Here is a 22,603-nt window from a genome sequence, read left to right as displayed (position 1 = left end):
ACATATATATTTAACTGTATGTGAATCAAAACTAAAAGTCTGTATGTGTACACAGTTCACATGTTTAAAGAAAAATATATAACAAATTTTTTGAAATACTTGAGACATAGAAACATATGAATTTTATTTATACTTCTATATAATTTTTATTATGACCATAAAAATACAATATGCAACATGAAGTAAATTGTGAGTTGAATTATTATTCACTTTCCAAAAATAAATCTGTAAGGTTTTTAAATGAAAAAAGTATCCTTTGAATGCAACTACAACTCTCCAACTTTGTTAAAGTTATATAGAAATAATTTATCTACCAAATTTAGTTTTCAATAATTTCTACACTCAACATTCCAATTTAGTGTAATGCCTGAAGGGTGTCTTAGTTTTTTCTACTGTGAATTATTGATGTTGACATAGACTTAGTTTTGAAGTAGATGTTGTTTTCATGGTTACTGCATCTGTAAACATATATTTTATGATGAACTCTCCGGTGTTTTCTTAGCTGTCATTTTTGAACAATACTTTAGTTAAACTCATTACTTTTATTAGATTTTTCTCCAACATAATATAAATTCCCTGATGTTGAGTAAGTTTTGAGAAACTGCTTCAGGCTTTTTTTCTAAAATAAAATCTGTACAATAACATCTATGAAACAAGTAATGGTACTACAACTCTCTTCATATTTGTAATGTTTGTCTTCAGAATGAATGCTCTTCTTCACTTTAACAACTTGTATTTTTGAAAGCTATTTTGACAGTAACTGCACTTGCTATGCTTCTATTAAGTATAAACTGTTGGATGTTGAGTAAGATATGAGCAGGTATCAATGGCTTTCTCCCTTTTTTTATATTTGTAAATTTTTCTCTAGTATAAACGCTTTCTCGTGCAATAAAATGTGATTACTAGTCAAGTATTTTGTCACATTTTTCAAACATGTAGTTTTCTACAGTGTGAATGATCTTACCAACAACCAAGAGTGACAACAATTTAAAGGCTTTGACACATTCTTCACATTTCTGGGGTCTAGGACCATTATGATTTATTTTATATTGTGAAAAGCATTGTTCCAACTTTTAGGTTTGTAGAGTTTCTCTCCAATATATATTATGTCTGCTAAGAATTGAGGAGTTGTAAAAGGCTTTGACACATTCTTTATGCTAGTAGTACTTCTCTCCAGTATGAAATGTGTGTAATAAATGTTGAGAGCTTGTTAAAGTCTTTTTTTTTTTTTAATTTAATTTAATTTTATTTTTTTTATTGCATTTTAGGTTTTGGGGTACATGTGAAAAACATGCAAGATTGTTGCATAGGTGCATTCATGGCAGTGTGATTTGCTGCCTCCCTCCCCCTCACCCATATCTGGCATTTCTCCCCATGCTATCCCTCCCCAACTCCCCCCCGCTGTCTCCCCCACTCCCCCGCAACAGACCCCCGTGTACAGTGCTCCCCTCCCTGTGTCCATGTGTTCTCCTTGTTCAACACCCTCCTATGAGTGAGAACATGTGGTGTTTGGTTTTGTGTTCTTGTGTCAGTTTGCTGAGAATGATGGTTTCCAGGTTCATCCATGTCCCTACAAAGGACGTGAACTCCTAAAGTCTTTGTCACATTTTTCACATTTGCTGGAATTCTCTCCAGTATGAATTACCTCAGGTTTAGTAAGGGTTAACAATATATTAAGGGCTTTGTCACATTCTTAACATTAGTAGTTTCCATCCATTATGTATTATTTCATGTTCTGTAAGGTGTAAGAACTAGTTAAAAACTTTTCCACATTTTTCAAAAGTATCAGGTTTCTCTTCAGTATGAAGTTGCTTATGGTTAGTAAGGGTTGAGGGCTGCTAAAAAGCTTTTCCACATGCTGTAGTATGAATTATTTTATGTTTACTAAGTGCTGAGGATTCACAAAAGCCTTTGCCACATTCTTCACATTTGTATAGGATTTCTCTTCAGCACAGATTCTTATGTTCAGTAAGATTAAGAATACACAAATGCCTTTGCCACACTGTTCACATTTGCAGGATTTCTCTCCATTATTAATTGTCTAACGTTTAGTAAAGTTTGATAAATGGATAAAAGCTTTGCCACACTCTTCTCATTTGAAGGGTCTCTCTCCACTATGAATTCTCTTATGTTTAGTAAGGTGTGAAGAACAGTTAAAAGCTTTGCTACATACTTCATGTTTGTAGGGGTTCTCTCCAGTATGGATTCTCTTATGTCTAGTAAGGTTTGAGGACTGGTTAAAAGCTCTGTCACATTCTTCACATTTGTAGGGTTTCTCTCCACTATGAATTCTCTTATGTGTAGTAAGGTTTGAGGACCAGTTAAAAGCTCTGCCACATTCTTCACATTTGTAGGGTTTCTCTCCACTATGAATTCTCTTATGTTTAGTAAGGTGTGATGACCGGTTAAAAGCTTTGCAATAGTCTTCACATTTGTAGAGTTTCTCTCCTCTATGAATTCTCTTATGTCTGGTAAGGTGTGAGGACTGGTTAAAAGCTCTGTCACATTCTTCACATTTGTAGGGTTTCTCTCCACTATGAATTCTCTTATGTGCAGTAAGGTTTGAGGACCAGTAAAAAGCTTTACCACATTCTTCACATTTGTAGAGTTTTTCTCCACTATGAATTCTCTTATGTTTAGTAAGGTGTGAGGACCAATTAAAAGCTTTGCCACAGTCTTCACATTTGTAGAGTTTCTCTCCACTATGAATTCTCTTATGTTGAGTAAGGTGTGAGGACCGGTTAAAGGCTCTGCCACAGTCTTCACATTTGTAGAGTTTCTCTCCACTATGAATTCTCTTATGATGAGTAAGGTTTGAGGACAGGTTAAAAGCTTTGCCACATTCTTGACATTTGTAGGGTTTCTCTCCAGTATGAATTATCTTATGTTGAGTAAGGTCTGATGACCAATTAAAAGCTTTGCCACATTCTTCACATTTGTAGGGTTTCTCTCCACTATGAATTCTCTTATGTGCAGTAAGGTTTGAGGACCAGTAAAAAGCTTTACCACATTCTTCACATTTGTAGAGTTTTTCTCCACTATGAATTCTCTTATGTTTAGTAAGGTGTGAGGACCAATTAAAAGCTTTGCCACAGTCTTCACATTTGTAGAGTTTCTCTCCACTATGAATTCTCTTACGTGCAGTAAGGTGTGAGGACCTGTTAGAAGCTTTGCCACAGTCTTCACATTTGTAGAGTTTCTCTCCACTATGAATTCTCTTATGTTTTGTAAGGTGTGAGGACTGGTTAAAAGCTTTGCCACATTCTTGACATTTGTAGGGTTTCTCTCCACTATGAATTCTCTTATGTGCAGTAAGGTCTGAGGAGCAGTTAAAAGCTTTGCCACATTCTTGACATTTATAGGGTTTCTCTCCACTATGAATTCTCTTATGTGTAGTAAGGTGTGAGGACTGGTTAAAAGCTTTGCCACATTCTTGACATTTGTAGGGTTTCTCTCCACTATGAATTCTCTTATGTGCAGTAAGGTCTGAGGAGCAGTTAAAAGCTTTGCCACATTCTTGACATTTGTAGGGTTTCTCTCCACTATGAATTCTCTTATGTTTAGTAAGGTGTGAGGACCGGTTAAAGGCTCTGCCACATTCTTCACATTTGTAGGGTTTCTCTCCACTATGAATTCTCTTATGTTTAGTAAGGTGTGAGGACCGGTTAAAGGCTCTGCCACATTCTTCACATTTGTAGGGTTTCTCTCCACTATGAATTCTCTTATGTTTAGTAAGGTTTGAGGACAAATTAAAGGCTCTGCCACATTCTTCACATTTGTAGGAATTCACTCTAGTATGAATTCTTTTATGTTGAATTAGATGTAAAAACATGCAAAATGATTTCTCACATTTTTCACATTTATAAGCATTCTTTTTAGCATGTCCTTTCTTAGATTTATTTGAATATGAAAATATTTGAAAGATATTTATATATTTATAACATAGAAATGCTTTGCTCTGGGTAGCTGTCAAATATTTTTGAAGTTTATTATAAACTCTTCTGTGCATTTTACAATCATCCACACTTTCACAGTCTTTTCTTAGTGGTAAATTTTCATCCCCACAGTTTCCATATCTTCTCATTATCACTTTTTGAAATGTTTTTTTTATATCCTGCGCTAGCCAAAGGTCTTGGGCAAAATAAGAACACATAGCTGAAAAGGAAATAAAAATAACAAATTACTTCACTTGCTAGACTAAGATTTGTATACTCTATACATCTAACCTATAAAATTATACAAGCTGCATGAGCAAGATGGCATAAAAAAGCACCACAGGACCTACTTCCTTTATAGACATCTAAATTCAACAAAAACATACTGATGAAAACACATTTGTGGAAGATTTATAAATATGTTACTTGTGTGCAGTACCCCAGGTGAGCACAATGCAAAGAATCACATAGAAAAATAATTCTGTTACACTTATCCAGCAGAGCTCTTCCCGCTCCCAAAACAGAATGTAGTGCCTTTAGAAGTAAACTGCCAACTTCTGTTTTTCAATTTTACCAAAATAAATAAATAAATAAAATAAACCTCAGAAAAGTAGTGACACATACATTTCTATTTCTAGCTTCTAAGAGTCTTTTCACAAACTGGTTTCTGTCTTCCATGGCATTAAATACTAAAGAAAGTGGTGGCTAATATGGTTTGGTTCTCCATTTCCACTTAAATCTCATTTTGAATTGTAGATTTCATAATTCTCACTAGTTGTGGAAGAAACCTGGTGGGAAGTAACTGAATTATGGGTAGGGGTATATCCTATGTTGTTCTTGTGATAAGAGTCTCACAAAATCTGATAGTTTTTATAAAAAAGAGTCCCTCTACCCATGCCCCTTCTCTGACTGCCACCATGTAAAATGCCACTTTGCTTTGCCTTTATTTTCTGCCACAATTATAAGCCCTTCTTAGCCATGTTGAACAGTGAGTCCACTGAAAGTTTTTTCTTTATAAATTACATAGTCTTGGGTATGTCTTTTTGGCAGCATGAAAGCAGACTACTATAATAGCATTTTTTGGAATGACAGTTTGAATCTGCTAAGATCTAAGGTAGATGCTACAGCAGTAGAGAGACTGCAGTACTACAGAGAGAAAACACATGTAGCAAACAAGGGCTGGCCATTAAGCAGAAACACTGATAAATTTCTTTAACTAAAAATAAATACAAATTTTCAGATAAGATACATCCTAAGAACATATCTGAGAAATTCCCAGAATCTCTGGCTAAAACAATAGGCTTTAATGTATGCCAGAAAAAAAAAGCTACATTTCAAAGACTATGACAGGTAGATTGTTTTTAAATGTCCAAATCTCAACCAAAAATTACAATGAATAGAAAATATTACAGCAAAATAGCCCCATATAAAAATTATAAACTGTTCAGAAAGGAAACATAAAAAATGAAGATGTATAAATTAATTTTTTTAAATTTAAAGTAATTAAATAATAGTGAGAAAGGAACACAGATAACTTAAAAATGAAAAAAATTAGAATAAGCACAAAAATATTTCAAATATCAAAAAATTGTAAAAGCTAAACATGCAAAAAGAAATAACTAAAAAATTCTAGAAGAAAAAATAATGTAAAAAGGTAGAAGCTCAATAAAACAAACTGGGATATGCACATAGATATTTATAACAAACACATATATAAATACAATTTCAAAAGTCACAGATGAAAAGAAAATCTTGGGTGCTGCAAGAGAAAAGTGATGTGTCATTTACAAGCATAGTCTTATAAGATAACCAGTGAGTTTGCCAAAACATTTGCAGGCTAGAAGGAAACTCTGTGTTACAGTCAAAGTCCTCAAAAAAAAAAAAAAAAAAAAAAAAATCTGTTAAATGAGAATAATATCAACTGCAAAACTGTTCTACAGAAATTAAAATATATAAAAAAAAAACCTTCCAAAATAACTAAATTCTGAGAAAGTATATTGGCACAGCATGTGTGCTATATATCGAAGATGATAAAATGAATTTCTTTCACTGAAAATAACATGATTCAAAAAGGAACATTGAATTATTTGAAAATACATTGTTCTGGAAAAGATATGCACATAAAAAAAATTGAATTCCTTAGCATTATCATGATAGTGCAAGAAAATTTATTCTTTAAAATTTGTAGGGCGGGGCACGGTGGCTCACGCCTATAATCCCAGCACTTTGGGAGGCTAAGGTGGGTGGATCACGAGGTCAAGAGATCGAGACCATCCTGTTCAACAAGGTGAAACCCCATCTCTACTAAAAAATACAAAAATTAGCTGGGCATGGTGGCACACGTCTGTAGTCCCAGCTACTCGGGAGGCTGAGGCAGGAGAACTGCTTGAACCCAGGAGGCAGAGGTTGCAGTGAGCCGAGATCACACCGTTGCACTCCAGCCTGGGTAACAAGAGTGAAAACTTCATCTCAAAAAATAAAATAAAATGAAATAAAATTTGTAAAAGCATAGAAATTTTTATAAACATCTGTTAATACATGTACAACATAAAAAGATATAAGTAGTAATATAAATAACAAATGAGAGCAAATGTAATGAGGAATACTTGCTTGCAACTGAAGCTAATTTTTAATAAGATTAAAGTATATTGTTGTATCTTTTAGAGGTTTCATGTAATCCCCAAGGTAACACAAAGAAAATATCTGTATAGATACATGAAAGAAAATAAGAAAGTGAAAGCATATCAATACAGAAATTAAAGAGACAAAGACTACAAAGAGAAGAAATGAGGAAGAAAGATACAAGAAACAAATAAAGCAATAAAATAACATTAGTAAGTCTTTCTATTTAAGAAAATTATATTTATGTATATTCACACACACATATATATAACTTTCAAATCAAGAAACATACTTTCAATAATGAGATTTATGAAACATACTTTAAAAACCAACACCCAGCCTGCCTTTCCACAAGTCAGTTCAGATTTTGTGACAGAAAAAAAAACAAAACAAATCTGAAAGTGGCAAAATAGTAGATGTTCCATGCAAATATTAACCAACTGAGAGTAGAACAGGTCAAAATAATATACGAGCTCTATTTTAAGTCAAAAACTATCATATTTTTAAAAATTTACTTTAAGTCCAAACTCCAAAGATACAAAGAAAGATATTAAGTAATAACATATTCAGTCACTGGGAACCTATGACATATTTGTATGTACATTTATTTGTGTGTGTGTGTTGTGTATCTCACATTAAGGTTCGAAGTATATAAAGAAAATATTGACAAAACTGAAGAATAACAGAGCATATATAAGTACAGTAGGATATTTCAATACCCCACATTCTATAATAAAAATAAAACAAGACAGAATATTAGTAAAGAAAAAGAGGACTTGAAGGCAATATAAAACAATTATTCCTAACAGAGGTATAGAGAACACTCCTCTACAAAATCAGAATACACTCATCTTTATAATTCACGCAACATTCTCCTTCCTAGACCACCTGTTTGGCCAAAAAAAAAAAAAAAAAAAGTCTTAACAAGTAACACGAGAGCAAAATTTTTAAAACTAATATCATCAAATATCATTTAAAACAAATATCAAAATGGAATGAGAGTTTAAAACAACAATAAAAACTGAAAAGTTCACAAATATATAGAAATTAAACAACAAACTGTTTAACATGCTGTTGTTCAAAGGTGGAAATAACTAATATTGTAAAGATGTCCATACTGCTCAATGTAATCTACAAATTTAATGCAATGCTGTTGGAATTTCACACTGCATTCTTGAAGCAATGCAAATTTCTGTCACCAAATCATTCAGTAGGTATCATTTAAAATATAAAAATACTAAATATTACTTGGCTTTCAAAAACAAGAAAATATTCTAACAACTATAAAAATGCATTTCAATGGCATTATGCAAATAAAATAAGCCAGCCAGAAAAACAAAGAGATTGTAAAAGATACAGAAAGCAGTTGCACTCTCAGAAACAGAAAACAGAGTGGTGTTTGAAAAGTTCCAGGAAATGAGACAAATTCATGTTATGTAATGTGTATTGAGATTTAGCTTTGCAAGATAAAAAATCTAGCAATATGTAGCATAACAATGTCAATGTAATTAACAGGACTAGAATGAATATTTAATAATATTGTATTGTAAATTTTGTTGTGTGGTTTTGACAAGTAAAAATGAACAATGACTAGAATACATTCAGATATATAATAGTTTTCAAATTATCTTCAAATCTAGGATTTTCTCCTGGCCAGGTGCAATGGCTCACACTTGTAATCCCAGTACTTTGGTAGGCTGAGGCAGGTGGATCATGAGGTCAGTAGATTGAGACCATCCTGGCCAACATGGTGAAACTCCATCTCTACTAAAATACAAAAAATTAGCTGGGTGTGGTGGCAGCAATTGTAGTCCCAGGTACTCCAGAGGCCGAGGCAGGGGAATTGCTTGAACCTAGGAGGCAGAGGTTGCAGTGAGCTGAGATTGCACCACAGCACTCCAGCCTGGTGACAGGGAAAGACTCTGTAAAAAAAAAAAAAAAAATTCTTCCACACAAAAATAATATAGATTCACAGATAGATGTTGAAATTTAAAAAAAAAATATGATAAGTCAGTGAGATAGGGTTAAATAATCATTCACAATAAACATAACAAATACACAAGTCATAAAAAAAATGCAGGGATAATATTTATTCAGGCAAAAACACATAAGAGATCATTATATTGGCAATAGAAATATGGCTAATTCATATTTGATGTTGTTCCACAGTGTCTTAAATTATAAAGAGTTAAATATTGTCATATACAATTATAAACATGATTAATAATGTACTATAATTATAAAAACATTGTCATATACAATTATAAATTGTGGTTATAATCATAACACAATTAACTGGTGTGAGATGACATATCCTAAAATATATAATACAAAAATATAAAACTCTGAAACAAAATTAAAAATGGAATGAAAAACTGGACATCAAGTAGATGAATATATTCATAAAAGGAATCTTAGAAGAACTTAGGAAAAAAGTAATACAGAGGTTACTTGAAAACAAAAAAGTCAAACAGCTTCCCAAATTTCGATGCAATAAAAAAATTTCTTACCACTAATACTTAATAAACTATTTTACTTCTAAAAGAAGATATAAATAAATACTTTCCAAAATAAAAGGTGAGAGTGTTCATCAATACTACCATAGTCCTAATTCTGCATAGAAAAAAAAAAAAAAAGAAAGAAATGCTAAAATGAGTCCATTTGTTGAAAAATAAACTGATACTGAACAGCATCATAAAACCACATACATATGTAAAGCTCTCTATTAGATGTAAACATACACACATATAGAAGTCTTTACTATTGTAATCATGGTGCATAAAACTCTTAAGGTTGTACAGAATATGATAAACAAAATACAAGTCTGCATAAATCTGTTAATAGATATACAATATGAAATAATTTTAAAATCAACAACACACTGGAAAATACAGAAGTATACTTTTTGTATTCAATTGAGGTTGTTATGAGATTAAAATATCTTTTTTAACTTAAGATGTTTTATGTAATTTCCATATTTTAAGATGGTTACAAAAGGAATACTTATAAAAATATGCAAAATAAAATAAAAAAAAACATCACTGCAAAATTAAAATAAAGATTAAGGTAGCAAAACAGAAAATGAGAAAACATATCTACAAAAAAACACAAAAACAGTGAGAATAAAACTGGTAATACCAACTGCACTTTCTTCTTTTTCTTTCTTTTTCTTTTTTTTTTGAGATGGAGACTTGCTCTGTTGCTCAGACTGGAGTCTCAGTCTGTTGCCCAGGCTGGAATGCTGTGATGAAATCTTGGCTCACTGCAACCTCCGCCACCCAGGTTCAAGCAATTCTTCTGCCTCAGCCTCCTGAGTAGCTGTAATTACAGGTGCCTGCCATCATACCCACATAATTTTTTTGTATTTTAGTAGAAACTGGGTTTCACTATGTTTGATATGCTGGTCTCAAACTCCTGACCTTGCGATTCACCTGCCTCGGCCTCACAAAGTGCTGGGATTACAGGTGTGAGCCACCACACTTGGCCATTGACTGCATTTTTAAAGCAATCAAATAAAATACAAATTAATTAAACTACTTAATAAAAAGAAATGTAATTCCAGGTCTTTGGGAGTACAAGGTGGACTAAACACATAGTCCCAGGAATTCAAGCCTAGCTTGCACAAAACAAAACACTCAGAGTAATATTTTAGACTGTATTAATTACTTTGCATATAGAGGAATACCTAAAAGTGGACAATTTATAAAGAAAAAGAGGTTTATTTGGCTGACAAGTCAGCAGACTGTACAAAAAGTGTGTGCCAGCATCTGCTTCTGGTGAGGGTCTCGGGAAGCTTACAATCATGCTGGCAGACAAAGAGTAACTGGACATATCACATGATAAGAGACACAGCAAGCGTGAGTGAAGTAGCCATGTTATTTTAAGGAACCAGCTCTCACTTGAATTAATGGAGTGTAAACTTACGATTACCAAGAGGATGGTATCAAGCCATTCACGAGAAACTTACCCCATGACCTAAACACCTCTGACCCGCTATGACCCAAACACCTCTGACCCGCTATAACCCAAACACCTCTGATCCCCTATGACCCAAACACTTCCCACCAGGTTCCACATCCAACACTGAGGATTATAATGCAGGATAAAATTTGGAGAACATGGACATCCGTACCACATAATAAACCATCCATATCATATAATAAAAATAAAAAAGTTTTGTACTTTCCAGTCAAAAGCAAGGGAATACATAATATTCTTACTTGTACCTGGTGTACTCTGTTAGGACACATAACATGTCTAATTAAATTGATGAATACTCACTAAGTGCAGTGGCCCATGCCTATAATTCCAACACTTTGGGAGACCAAGTTAAAAGGATCACTTGGGGCCAGAAGTTTGAGACCAGCATGGCTAAAATAGTGAGATCTTGTCACTGCACATAATCAAAAAATGAGCTAGTGCATGTCTGTACTCCCAGCTACTTGGGAGACTGAGGTAGGAAGGATCACTCGAGCCAGGGAGGTTGAGGCTGCAGTGAACCAAAATCATACCACTGTACTCTGACCTGGGCAACAGAGTAACAACAGCAACAACAAATATTAAACAACAACAAATAAATGTAAGACCGTATTGGTACATTTTCACATTGCTGATAAAGACCTACCCGGGGTGGGGGGCAGTTTAATGGGACTTAGAATTTCACATGGCTGGGGAGGCCTCAGAATCATGGCAGGAGATGAAAGACACTTCTTACATTGTGGCAGCAAGAGAAAATAAGAAAGATGGAAAAGCAGAAACCCTGATAAACCCTCAGATCTCATGAGACTTGATCATCACCACAAGAACAGAACAAGGGAAACTGCCCCCCTGATTAAAATGATCTCCCACCAGGTCCCTCCTACAACATGTCAAAATTATGGGGTGCAATTCAAAATGAAATTTGGGTGGGAACAGAAATCCAAACCATATCAAAGACCAAAATAATACACGTATGCTTTGTGACCAAAACAATAAAACTAGGAATTAATAGCAAAAGTAAAACTGGCAAATCAAAAGCCATATGAAATTAAAACACACTCTTCAAAATATTCTTGCTCAATAGTCAAAAACTTAAATTTTTGAAGATGTTAATACAACGTAAGGTGATATACAAATGCAATATAATTTCTATAAATATCCCAATAGCAACTTTTTGCAAGAATATTGGTTGAAATTTTAAATTTTGATTATGAACTATACCAAACACCCATGAAAATTAACAAAGAGGCATTAGACTTCCTGATTTGGAAATATATTAAAAGCTACAATAACAAAAACAATGTGGTACTAACACAAAGACAGATAAACAGATAAAAGAACAGAATAGAGAGCTCAGAAGTAAACTGTTTTGTATATGATCTAATAATCTTCCACCATGTTGCCATGACCACACAATAAAGTGAAATAATATTTTATCAAATTTGAGTAATAATTAGATTTTATAATCAAAATATAATGTTGAAAACTAAAAATCTATACTGATAAAATCAAGTTGGATCATTTTCTTGAGCCATATACAAAAATAGTTTAAATAAAATACTTAGACACAATAAAATAAAAAATCTCTTAGAAACAAAATAAGGGAAAGACATGACATTGGTCTTGGCACCATTTTCTTGGCTATAACATTAAATGCAGGACCAACAAAGAAAAGAACAGAAACATTTAACTACATTATAATTCAATATTTCTGTACACCAAAGAAAACATTCAATAGAGTGACAATACCTTTTAGAAAATGAGTGAAAATATTTACTAATCACATGTGATAGGAGTTAATATTCAGAATATATAAACAACTGTTAAAATTTAAAAACAGTTGAATAACTAGATTTAGAAATGGACACATAATTTAAACATAAAGATACATTTGAGAGGATATTTAAAAATTAGTAATTCTTAGAGAAATGCATAAAAATTATAATGAAAACCAAAATAACCTCACACCAATTAGAATGGCCATTATAAATCTTTAAAAAGCAGCAAATCCATTGATGATGCAATATAAATGCAACATATGCTGATTGTTGGTGGAAGACAAAAATATAGCCATCATTTAAAAATGTTATAAATGTTTCTCAAATAATTAAACATGAAAGTATCACCAAATACAGCAATTCCAATTATGAATCTATATCCAAAGTATGCAACTCAGGACCTGGAAGATATATTTAACCATCTATGTTTATTGAACCAGTATTCACAAAAGCCAAAAGGTAGAAACAACTCAGTTGTTTTTTGATGCATATACACACCGCAAAATATAATATATACATACAGTGGAATATTATTTAGCCTTAAAAAAAACTTGTCACATTTAAAAAACTTGTCAGATTTTAAGATAAACCTTGAGAACAGTATATTACCTAAACTAAGCCAGTAACAAAACAATGAATAGTATATGATACCCCTTATATTAGATATGTCAAGTAGTCATATTTATAAAAACAGAAAGGGTAACAATGTTTCTCAAGGGCTGAAAAGAGGGTAAAATGGGCAGTTGTTACTTAACAGGTTTTGAGTTTTCATTTTACAAACGTAAAATTTCTTGAAGCTTTTTGAATAAAAAACAATGTGAATATACTTAACATGCCAGAAGTGAACAGTGTTTTTTTATTGTTGTTGTTTGTTTGTTTTGTTTTTCAAAGACAGGATAAGGCCAGGTACAGTGGCTCATGCCTGGAATCCCAGCAATCTGGGAGGTCAAGGTGGGTGGATTGCCTGAGGTTGGGAGTTCAAGACCAGCCTGATCAACATGGAGAAACTCTGTCTCTACTAAAAATACAAAATTAGCTGGGCATGGTGGTACAAACCTGTTAACCCAACTACTCAGGAGGCTAGGGCATGGGAATCACTTGGACCCAGGAGGCAGAGATTGCAGTGAGCCAAGATCACACCATTGCACTCCAGCCTGGGCAACAAAAAAGAAACTCCATCTCAAAAACAAAAACAAATAAATAAAGATAGGATATCACTCTGTCATCCAAGATTCCAAGATGAAGTGCAAGGGCACAATTATGGTTCAATGTAGCCTGACATCTTCAGGCTCAAGTAATTCTGCCACATCAATCTCCCAAGTTGCTGGGACCACAATCCCAGCCATGCCTGGCTATTTTTAATTTTTTCTTGCAGAGAGGGATTCTTTATATGTTTACCAGCCTGGTCTCAATCTTTTGGGATCAAGCACTTAAATCAAATACTGTGAAAATAATAAAGCTACGATGCCTTTTAGATCATGGCTACCACTCTAGTGGGATGGTTAGCACACGGAAGTGTGGTCTTATAAATCTCATAGTAGGCCATTGCCTCTGGGAGGAAAACATAAAATGACACCAGTTCCAACCTAAAGTCAGAGACGTCTGACACTCTAAGATTGGATCCCAAAAGTGGACACCCCTGGCACAGATTCTGAGGTCTAGTACTAAACCTTACTTAGAATTGTCTCTCAGGCTGGGCACGGTGGCTTATGCCTGTAATCCCAGCACTTTTGGAGGCCAAGGCAGGCAGATCACTTAAGCTCAGGAGTTCGAGACAGCCTGACAACATGGAGAAACCCTATCTCTACTAAACGTACAAAAAATTAGCTGGTCATACTGGCACATGCCTGTAATCCCAGCTATTTGGGAGGCTGAGGCAGGAGAATTGCTTAAACCCAGGAGGCAGAGGTTGCAATGATCCGAGATTGCACCATTGCATTCCAGCCTGGGCAACAAGAGTGAAACTCCATCTCAAAAAAAAAAAAAAAAAAAGAATTCTTACATTTGAAATACCGCTTCACCCCAAACACTGTATGAAACGTAGAGTTTACCACTGAATGGGAAAGTGAAATGGCATTGTATGTATATAGGCTTTTGTGCTGTGGTTCTAAGCAGTGGGTGTAGTTAGCATGTGATGCTCTCCTTTGGTGCTGTTTGGTCCCAGAGTTCTTTGGAGTCTGGAGAGGTTGGGCCTTTAAACTGCCTTACCCAAAATTTTGGTTCACAGCATTTATTGGATTAGCTATTGGGCCAAACCAAATAAAACCAGGGAGATTGTACTGCTGTGTCATGGCCAGGGTTCCCAGTTATTAGATCTTAGTTTGTGTGTACACATGTCTAGATGTGTTTGTTTATATACTTATTGTTAAATGTTGTGTCTACCAAATTGGTCTGTAAGTAAGAGTGCTCATGTAAGTAAGTGTAAGCAATTTCTTTCTTTCTTTCTTTCTTATTTTATTTTATTTTTTTGGAGACAGATTCTCACTCTGTTGCCCAGGCCTGAGTGCAGTGGTTTTATTTCAGCTGACTGTGACCTCCACCTCCCTAGTTCAAGGGATTCTCCTGTCTCAGCCTCCTGAGTAGCTGGGATTACAGGTGTGCCACCATGCCCAGATAATTTTGTATTTTTAGTAGAGATGGAGTTTCCCCCTCTCTACTAAATTTAGCCAGGCTGATCTTGAACTTCTGACCTCAGGTGATCTGCCCACCTTGGCCTCCCAAAGTATTGGGATTAAAGGCATGAGCCAATGCACCCAGCCAGCAATTTTTAAATACATGTGACTTAAATATAACTTAAGTAAATAACCTAGCTTTAAAATTATTGCTAAAATGAAAATAGAAATGTCTATAAAATGTAGACATACTTTTCAAATTATGCAAGTAAGAAACTAGGTTGGTTAAATGCTTCAAGGTCACTAACTGGTTCTTTGGACTTTTAAAGTTGTTTGACTTTCCTGCTTTACAGGTTGGTAAGAGCTGGAAACATATGTTATGTCCATAGCTATGCCAGAAACAGTCAAACCTGATCTGCACCTAAGTATGTAAAACTGAAATAACTTACCAGGTATTTCACCAAAATTAAGGATTGTTAACAGTTGCCATTATAACATGTAATTGAGACTACTGAAAACAGATGTGCATGCAAGGTGTGTAAAGAAAGTGAAATATGTCTTTAATGAAAGACTGTAAGAAGGTGTGAAAATGCAAATTTTTGCCTAGTTTAGAGAGTTAAAGGATTGTTCTTAAATAAGATAAACCTAAAGGTTTAAACAAGTTATGGAAAGTGTGTAAAAATTATAAAGAGGATCTATGTGTCCACATATTGATTAAATTCAATAAAATATTATTTGGTTTTTCCATAAATTGAACATTGGAATAAAAGTACAACAAGGGTGTCTTGAAGCACTGACCTACTCTTTAACACAAATTTGTAAAGGGTTATAAAATTTAGTAAGAATTGTACCTCATATTCAAACTGGTTAAGATTGGATGAAATTATCTATAAGGTTTCATTTAAAAAGTTGGGGTTGACAATAATAGACTAATGCAAGTGTGAAATTTGGCTTTCTTTCCCTTGAAAAAAGATTTTTCTTTGACTTATGAATAAACCATCTAAAAAAGAAGGAAAAGACAAGAAACAGATTGAAATACTGGATCCTCCCTCTTGTAGAGTTTTTGCTTTAAAAAACAAAACAAAAAAACTATATGTCTTTTAAAACAGATGACTTATGGTAACCTAAATTTCTATTAAGTGTTTTGTGTCTTTAAAGCTTCCAAATTGTCTTTTTTAACCCCTAGCTTTTGGATGCTACAGAGGGCCCCTGGGGCTTCCAAGGGAGAGGTAAGCAGGATTATTTGACATGTTTATTGACATAGGATTGCTGATCAGATAGTGTTTGATTTTCAGGTAATATTTTAGTGAAAATGTTAATGTGTGTTCCAAAAATCATATGGGAATCCTGGAATTCTGATGTCTGAGTTTGTGTTATCGATTATAATTAAAGTTATTGTGTTAGGTTGTTGTAAATCACAAAGGTGACTAAATTTCTTTTGTCAATCATATTTTTCACTGGGGGAGGGTAGGATCTTTCCTCCCAGGTGCAGCAGCAGCAGCTGCCTGACTCATGGCTACAGACCTGGGCCTCCTGCTACACAAGGACAAGCAGGAGCTCTGCCCCTTTTGAGTTGGTGGGGTTGGAGCTCCCTGGGAGCAACTGCAGCCACCCTCCCATGTAGAAGACATGGGCATCTCTGCTGCCTACAGCCTTGGGGTCCTGGGAAGGTGCTCTCCCATTTCTGCTGGCTTGGAGGTGTCTGCTCCTGCTTCATGGCCTCACTCCTCTCCTAGCACCTGCACACTCCAATCTCAGAGCAGGGTTGGAGCCAAACCCATGGGTCATAAATGGCAGTAGGAGGTAGACAGATTTCATGGCAGAAAAGAGAAAGTCCCTTGTAGAGTGCCACCTTTAGGGGCCCACAGACCAGAATGGGGACTTCTTGTGCCTCCTCCTGGCCTGCCTATGGCCACCAATGGACCAACTGTAATGACCTTACTCCCCTCTGAGGTCCAGAAAAGCCCTAGTCTCAGACAGAGAGGGCAGAGGACACAGAAACCATGTGATGATCAGCTGCAGAGATGAGCTACCTTCTCTGCTGGCAGCTTTGGAGACCTTCAGAGACCTCTGAACACCCTGCCTGCAGAGAGAAGCCTCTTCTCAGGGCCTCCTCTCTACTGAGAGCTAAACAATTGATGGGATGACCTGCCCACAGAGAGGAGCTACCCACTGTGGGTTCCCTCTGAACTCTTCTAACACTAAATAAAGATCCTCTTTGTTTTCTTCACCCTTCACTTGTCTGCATACCTTATTCTTCCTGGATGCAGGACAAGAACTCAAGCAATAGGACCACCAGCCACAGAGGGTTTCCAGGAAAAAAAAACTGACACCTCAAAGATTCTGTAACACATGCATAAAATGTATATTCTAACATATTGTCCTAAATGTCTGAATCTAATGTTGCAGACAAATTTGAAATAGAAGACAGAAAGTAGAAATTGATAGAGATAGTAACATCAGTAAAATAGAAAAATAACAGGTGCTCTATTTTCTCATTCCCACAGAGCAAGAAAATTTGTCAGCCATCCCTGACAAAACTGCCTACATACTGGAGTCAGACATCATGGCTCACCCCTATAATGACAGTTACATGGTACACTGAGGTTGGAGAATTGTTGCAGGAAAGCATTTCAAGACCAGGCTGATTTATGTGGCAAGATCCCCATCTCAAAAATCAGTGCCTTTAACAGAGCTTTGAGATCCAGGAAGGAAGTTGTGAAACTCTGCTAAAGCCCAAAATTGAGGAGTGTTCCTTTCAGAAGGCAGGCCTTCATTAATGTAGCAAACTACAGGACCTCTGCTCTTGGCTAAAGACCAGGAAATGAATGGTCCACCCAACTTGGTCTCAATGAGAATTGTGAAATTACTCTGTAACCATCCCAAACTCCTCCCAGAAACCATCTGGGAGAGGCCTTCCACTTCAGAGGCCTGGAGGAAGATACAAATTAATAGACCTGCAGGCAGGCTGGCAGACCTTGGCCTTTACTGTGATCTCTGAATCTGTTCAATGACTCAGTTTCAGCTTCCTGGACCACAGTTCATGGACAGATATGACTACATAGAAACCCACACAGTGACCTAGAAAAATCCTATTTCAGGTCAGGTGCTGTGGCTTATTCTTGTAATCTCAGCACTTTGGGAGGCTGAGGTGGGTGGATCATGAGGTCAGGAGTTCAAGACCAGCCTTGCCTAGGTGGTGAAACCCCATCTCTACTAAAGATACAAAAATTAGCCAGGCATCAGGTGCCTGTATTCCCAGATACTCAGAGGCTGAGGCAGAGAATTGCTTAAACTTGGGAGGCAGAGGTTGCAGTGAGCCAAGATTGCACCACTGAACTCCAGTGTGGGTGACAGAGTGAGACTCTGTCTCAAAAGAAAAGAAAGAAAGAAGAGTCCTCTGGTATTCAGTGAAAGCCATACTGATCCACATCCTGATATAAGGCCCACTGCAGACACCTACCTTAGTGTCTGCTCTAAAAATCAAAGTCCTGAAGGATATTCAGTCTGTCTAAAAATAAAATGGAAATTATAACTACCCAAGCTCCTTGTCACAAGCCAACTAAAGGTGGACCCTAATGTACACTCAGAAGTCTTGTGAAAAACCAAACTACAAACCCTCTACACTACAAACCCAGAGAGCATCCCATCACCAGGGGGCCTAGCAAAAGAAAATCTTTACCTTCTAAAACCATTTTACAAAAACTTGAAGAGGTATTTGCTCCTTCAAATTCACAGACACCAATGCAAAACTATATTGTGCCCATTGTCAATGCTTCTATTTTAACACAGCACTGAAACTACGTGGCATAAGAATTAGTCAAAAAGTTTTTAAAGACATTGAAGACAAATAAGTAAAAAGTTGCCATTTATAGATTATATAATCTTATATATAAAAAACTATAAACAGTACATTAAAACCTGTCTAAACTAATATACTCATCAAATAAGAAAAATATAATAAAATTAAATTACAAGTATAAGTTATGGTTCCGTACACCTAAACTCTCTGATCTAATGGAAAAACAATCTATTTGGAATAGCATTAAAACAATAAATTTCTAAGAAAAAAATTAACCAGATGTAAATAATATTTATAATGAAAGATATAAGATATCAATAAAAAAACTAAAGAAGACAAAAATAAATTTAAAATTTTTATGTCTATGGATTGAAAGAATAAATATTTTTAAAATGCCCTATTATCCAAAGTAATCTATAGATTCAACAAATTCCCTTTCAAAATTTCAGTGGTATTTTTCTCAAAGTAATGAAACATACAATTGTAAAATATACATGAAACTACAATAAACTTTGAATAGCCAAAGCAATCTTGAGGAAAAAGAACCAAGCAGAAGGACATCATACTTTATGTTAAACTGTGTTTCAAGTCTATTGTAATAAAAAGTGGATGGACTGTGTAGAGAAATGAACAACAAGAACAAAGATGGGACATAAACCACCACTCACACATTTCAGGCATGATGCTAAAAGAGAATTTAAAAAAAGAGGTTTCTCAAAATTATGCAGATTTTTTGTGTTCCCCATAACAATGGAAAAGCAGTCAGATTGTGCAGTCTCTTATACTTCACGAAGAGGACTTTGGGCTCTCATTGTAAACTTGAATAAACATCACCAAAGAGAAAGTAGAATCTTTAGAAAATTTAAAAACCTAAGACAGAAGGTACCTCTGTGTGAGAGCAAAATACAAACTCCTCAGGCATCCCAGAAACTATTTCATTTCCTTTTGAACACAGCTTCCCAAATCACATTTTAAAGACTGACTTTCTCTTCAGCTTTTGGACCTCTCATCTGTCACATTCATTCTCACATACCTGGTGGTTTGGCTACAGTCTCATGTCTCTTCATATTCCAAGGCTCTTTTCCTTGCTCCAGATAGGTGATCAGGTCTGGCTTAGACAAAGCAATACCTGTTTTATTAAAAATAAATAAAGAAACATGAATGTTGCTCATATTCTCCAGTTCTCAAGTTACTAATTTGCTCTGTAAGAATGACATAATAGAATATCCTCATAAATTAATCCCAAAATAATAATTTACAACAGAAATTTTTAAATATTTAGGAAATATTTTAAATTTGTATATATATATATATGAGATGAAGTTTTGCTCTTGTTGCCCAGGGTGGAGTGCAATGACACAATCTCCACTAACTACAATCTCCACCACCAGGGTGCAGGTGATTCTCCCACCTCAGCCTCCCAAGTAACTGGAATTATAGGCATGCACCACCACACACATATAATATTTCATATTTTTAGTAGAGACGGGGTTTCACTATGTTGGTCAGGCTGGTATCAAACTTCCAAACTCAAGTGATCTGCCCACCTTTGCCTCCAAAAGTGCTGGGATTACAGGCATGAGCCACCATTTGTATGTTTTTAATTTAACTACCTAGTATTACTGAATCAAACACTGGTGGTAGAAGGCCGGGCACAGTAGCTCATGCCTGTAATCCCAGCAGTACAAAAGACAGAGTCAGGCAGATCACCTGTGGTCAGGAGATAAGAGACCAGCCTGGACAAAATGCTGAACCCCATCTCTACTAAAAATACAAAAAAAAAAAAAAGGAGCTGGGGGTTGTGGTATGTGCTTGTAATTCCAGCTACTCAGATGTCTGTGGCAGGAGAATTGTGTAAACCAAGGAGGTGGAGGCTGCAGTGAGCCAAGCTTGCACTACTACATTCCAGCATGAAAACAGAGCAAGATTCCATCTCAAAAACAAAACAAACAAACAAACAAACAACAACAACAAAGAAAATAATTGGTGGTGGCAATTAGGTTTTTTGGTGTAAGAAACAATGTTTTAAGCTACCAACTTTCCATCATTACCAATAATCTGTAGTGAAAAATAGAGATCAGCTCAGGAATGTGGAAAATTCAGATCAACATGAAACATCTTGAAGATATTCCTCTCTACACAAATTTCTAAACTTTTTTTCAAAACTGAGATCTTAAACTTATCTATACAAAGCAAAAGTTACCAAAAATGTTTTACAAATAAAATAAAATAAAACCTTTAGGGTATATTATGAATGTGTATTGAAGTTATTCTCACCGAGGAAGACCAGGTTTCTGTAGTTCTCTAGCATCACATCTCTGTATAAATTCTGTTGTGCAGTGTCCAGGCATTGCCACTCTTCCAGAGAGAATTCTATGGCCACGTCCATAAATGTCAATGGTCCCTGATAAACACACACACACATATACACACATATATTTATCAAGCAGCCATGGGCAGAATTTTTAACTTGACTCAAGATGAAATGAGAGTAAAAAGAAGTGCTTCTAAACTTATAGGACTGAATTATAAAATAGTTCTCAACACAGAAATATATTCTAATGTATTCTCTAACTCTGAGTAAAGAGAGTAGCATAATCCACAACATGAGTGTATATATAACAGTTTTTTGGCTTGCAAAGTATAAAATTTAGGACATAAACACAAATGTACATTTTTAAGTGCTGCATTTGCATCAAACAAAATGAGCTGTGTATATTTTTCAAATGAAAAAGACATTTTGAGTTAGAAGGTACCTCTCAAATTTCAATGTGTACAATGAACTGGAGATCTTGTCTTGCAAATTACTTTTTTCAGATGATCCAAAATAAGGACTGAGTTTCTGAAGTTCTAACAAGTTCACCAATAATGTAACTGTTTTGGCCTGATAAGAATATTTTGTCAAACATTCAGTAATTGAAAGAACCTGTTTTTTTTGTTTTTTGTTTTTAATTTTTAACAATCTTTTATCACCAAACCCCGCTTAGGGCCAACTCTAACCCGACTAACAGCAAAAACAGCATCACTAACAAGATCAAGGATGGAGGTGTAGACCCAATAAAGATTGTCTCTTAAAAAAAGGATTGGGAAAAAAAAAAATATATATATATATATATATATAATATTTACATGAGTACTTCTTAAAAAACTAAAACATTCCAGTGTTGCAGAAAAAGAATCCCAAAGTGATTTCAGTCGGTTAAAAAAACAGCACTTGACAGTCCTTGGTGCCCTAAAAACTCCAACTGGAGATAACCCGAGGAGAAAATCATCCCAACCCCATAAAGACAAAATTCCCTCTTCTCCTCTACCTTGTTCAAATTCCACTGCTTATTCCACCAACACTCAAGGGATAACAAAACCCAGCTTACTACCCTCAGCCCATCTGAGAGGGCTCACAGCCATCTTAGCATCTTCACCTCTACTACAATCAGGAAATTGAGCCCTAATTTCTGGGCCAGATTCTGGAAACTTGCAAAACATCCCTATGCTTTGAAGGCCCTGAGGACTCCTTCAAAGATCAAGGGGGCAGTGGAACAGGCACAGACTGGCATGCCTTCCCTGCAGGGCTGAGACAAGGGGACCTTTCTAAGCAATAACACCCCAACACCTGTCACTGAAACAGGCAAAACTATGAAGAGCAGGCACCAAACTAGGGCTGTGCCTAAAAGGTGCACATCTCCTCCTGTCCACCATAAAAGGCAAAGGAGACAAAGACAGCCAACTGAGTATTTGACCTCATCTGTCTTCTGACAAGTTGGCATATTTTAGGCCAAAGCCATGTTGCAGAGAAAGACATTTAGTCAAAGGGTAGCCTTTGCTGTTTGTGACTAAATACAGCTGCCATTCCTGGGCAGCCTGGTTCGTGGCTGCTTT

The 22,603-nt window shown here is 35.4% G+C and overlaps 1 protein-coding gene across 1 annotated transcript; it reads right to left on the bottom strand.

Moving 5' to 3' along the window:
• Window positions 1-1,434: 1,434 nt before the first annotated feature.
• Window positions 1,435-22,459, bottom strand: LOC105730224 (zinc finger protein 724-like). Its single transcript, XM_064362737.1, has 3 exons — window positions 21,005-22,459; window positions 19,761-19,856; window positions 1,435-4,155 (listed from the first exon to the last, which is right to left on the bottom strand). The coding sequence occupies exons 1-3, from the start codon at window positions 21,333-21,335 to the stop codon at window positions 2,093-2,095; spliced, it is 2,490 nt and encodes an 829-aa protein (XP_064218807.1). The 5' UTR covers window positions 21,336-22,459; the 3' UTR covers window positions 1,435-2,092.
• Window positions 22,460-22,603: the final 144 nt, after the last annotated feature.

The sequence above is a fragment of the Aotus nancymaae genome, unplaced genomic scaffold (genome assembly GCF_030222135.1).
Source record: "Aotus nancymaae isolate 86718 unplaced genomic scaffold, 86718_ANA_hifiasm-v0.15.2.pri h1tg000049l, whole genome shotgun sequence".
Lineage (NCBI taxonomy): Eukaryota > Metazoa > Chordata > Mammalia > Primates > Aotidae > Aotus > Aotus nancymaae.
This window is presented reverse-complemented; position numbering and strand designations above follow the sequence as displayed.

Coding starts and splice junctions, on each gene's coding strand:
- LOC105730224 (XM_064362737.1), bottom strand. CDS start 21,335: ATGTTGTGGATTATGCTACTCTCTTTACTCAGAGTTAGAGAATACATT. Junction 19,857..21,004: donor CAGAAACCTGGTCTTCCTCG/GTGAGAATAACT, acceptor TTAATAAAACAG/GTATTGCTTTGTCTAAGCCA. Junction 4,156..19,760: donor GACTGTAGCCAAACCACCAG/GTATGTGAGAAT, acceptor TTTCCTTTTCAG/CTATGTGTTCTTATTTTGCC.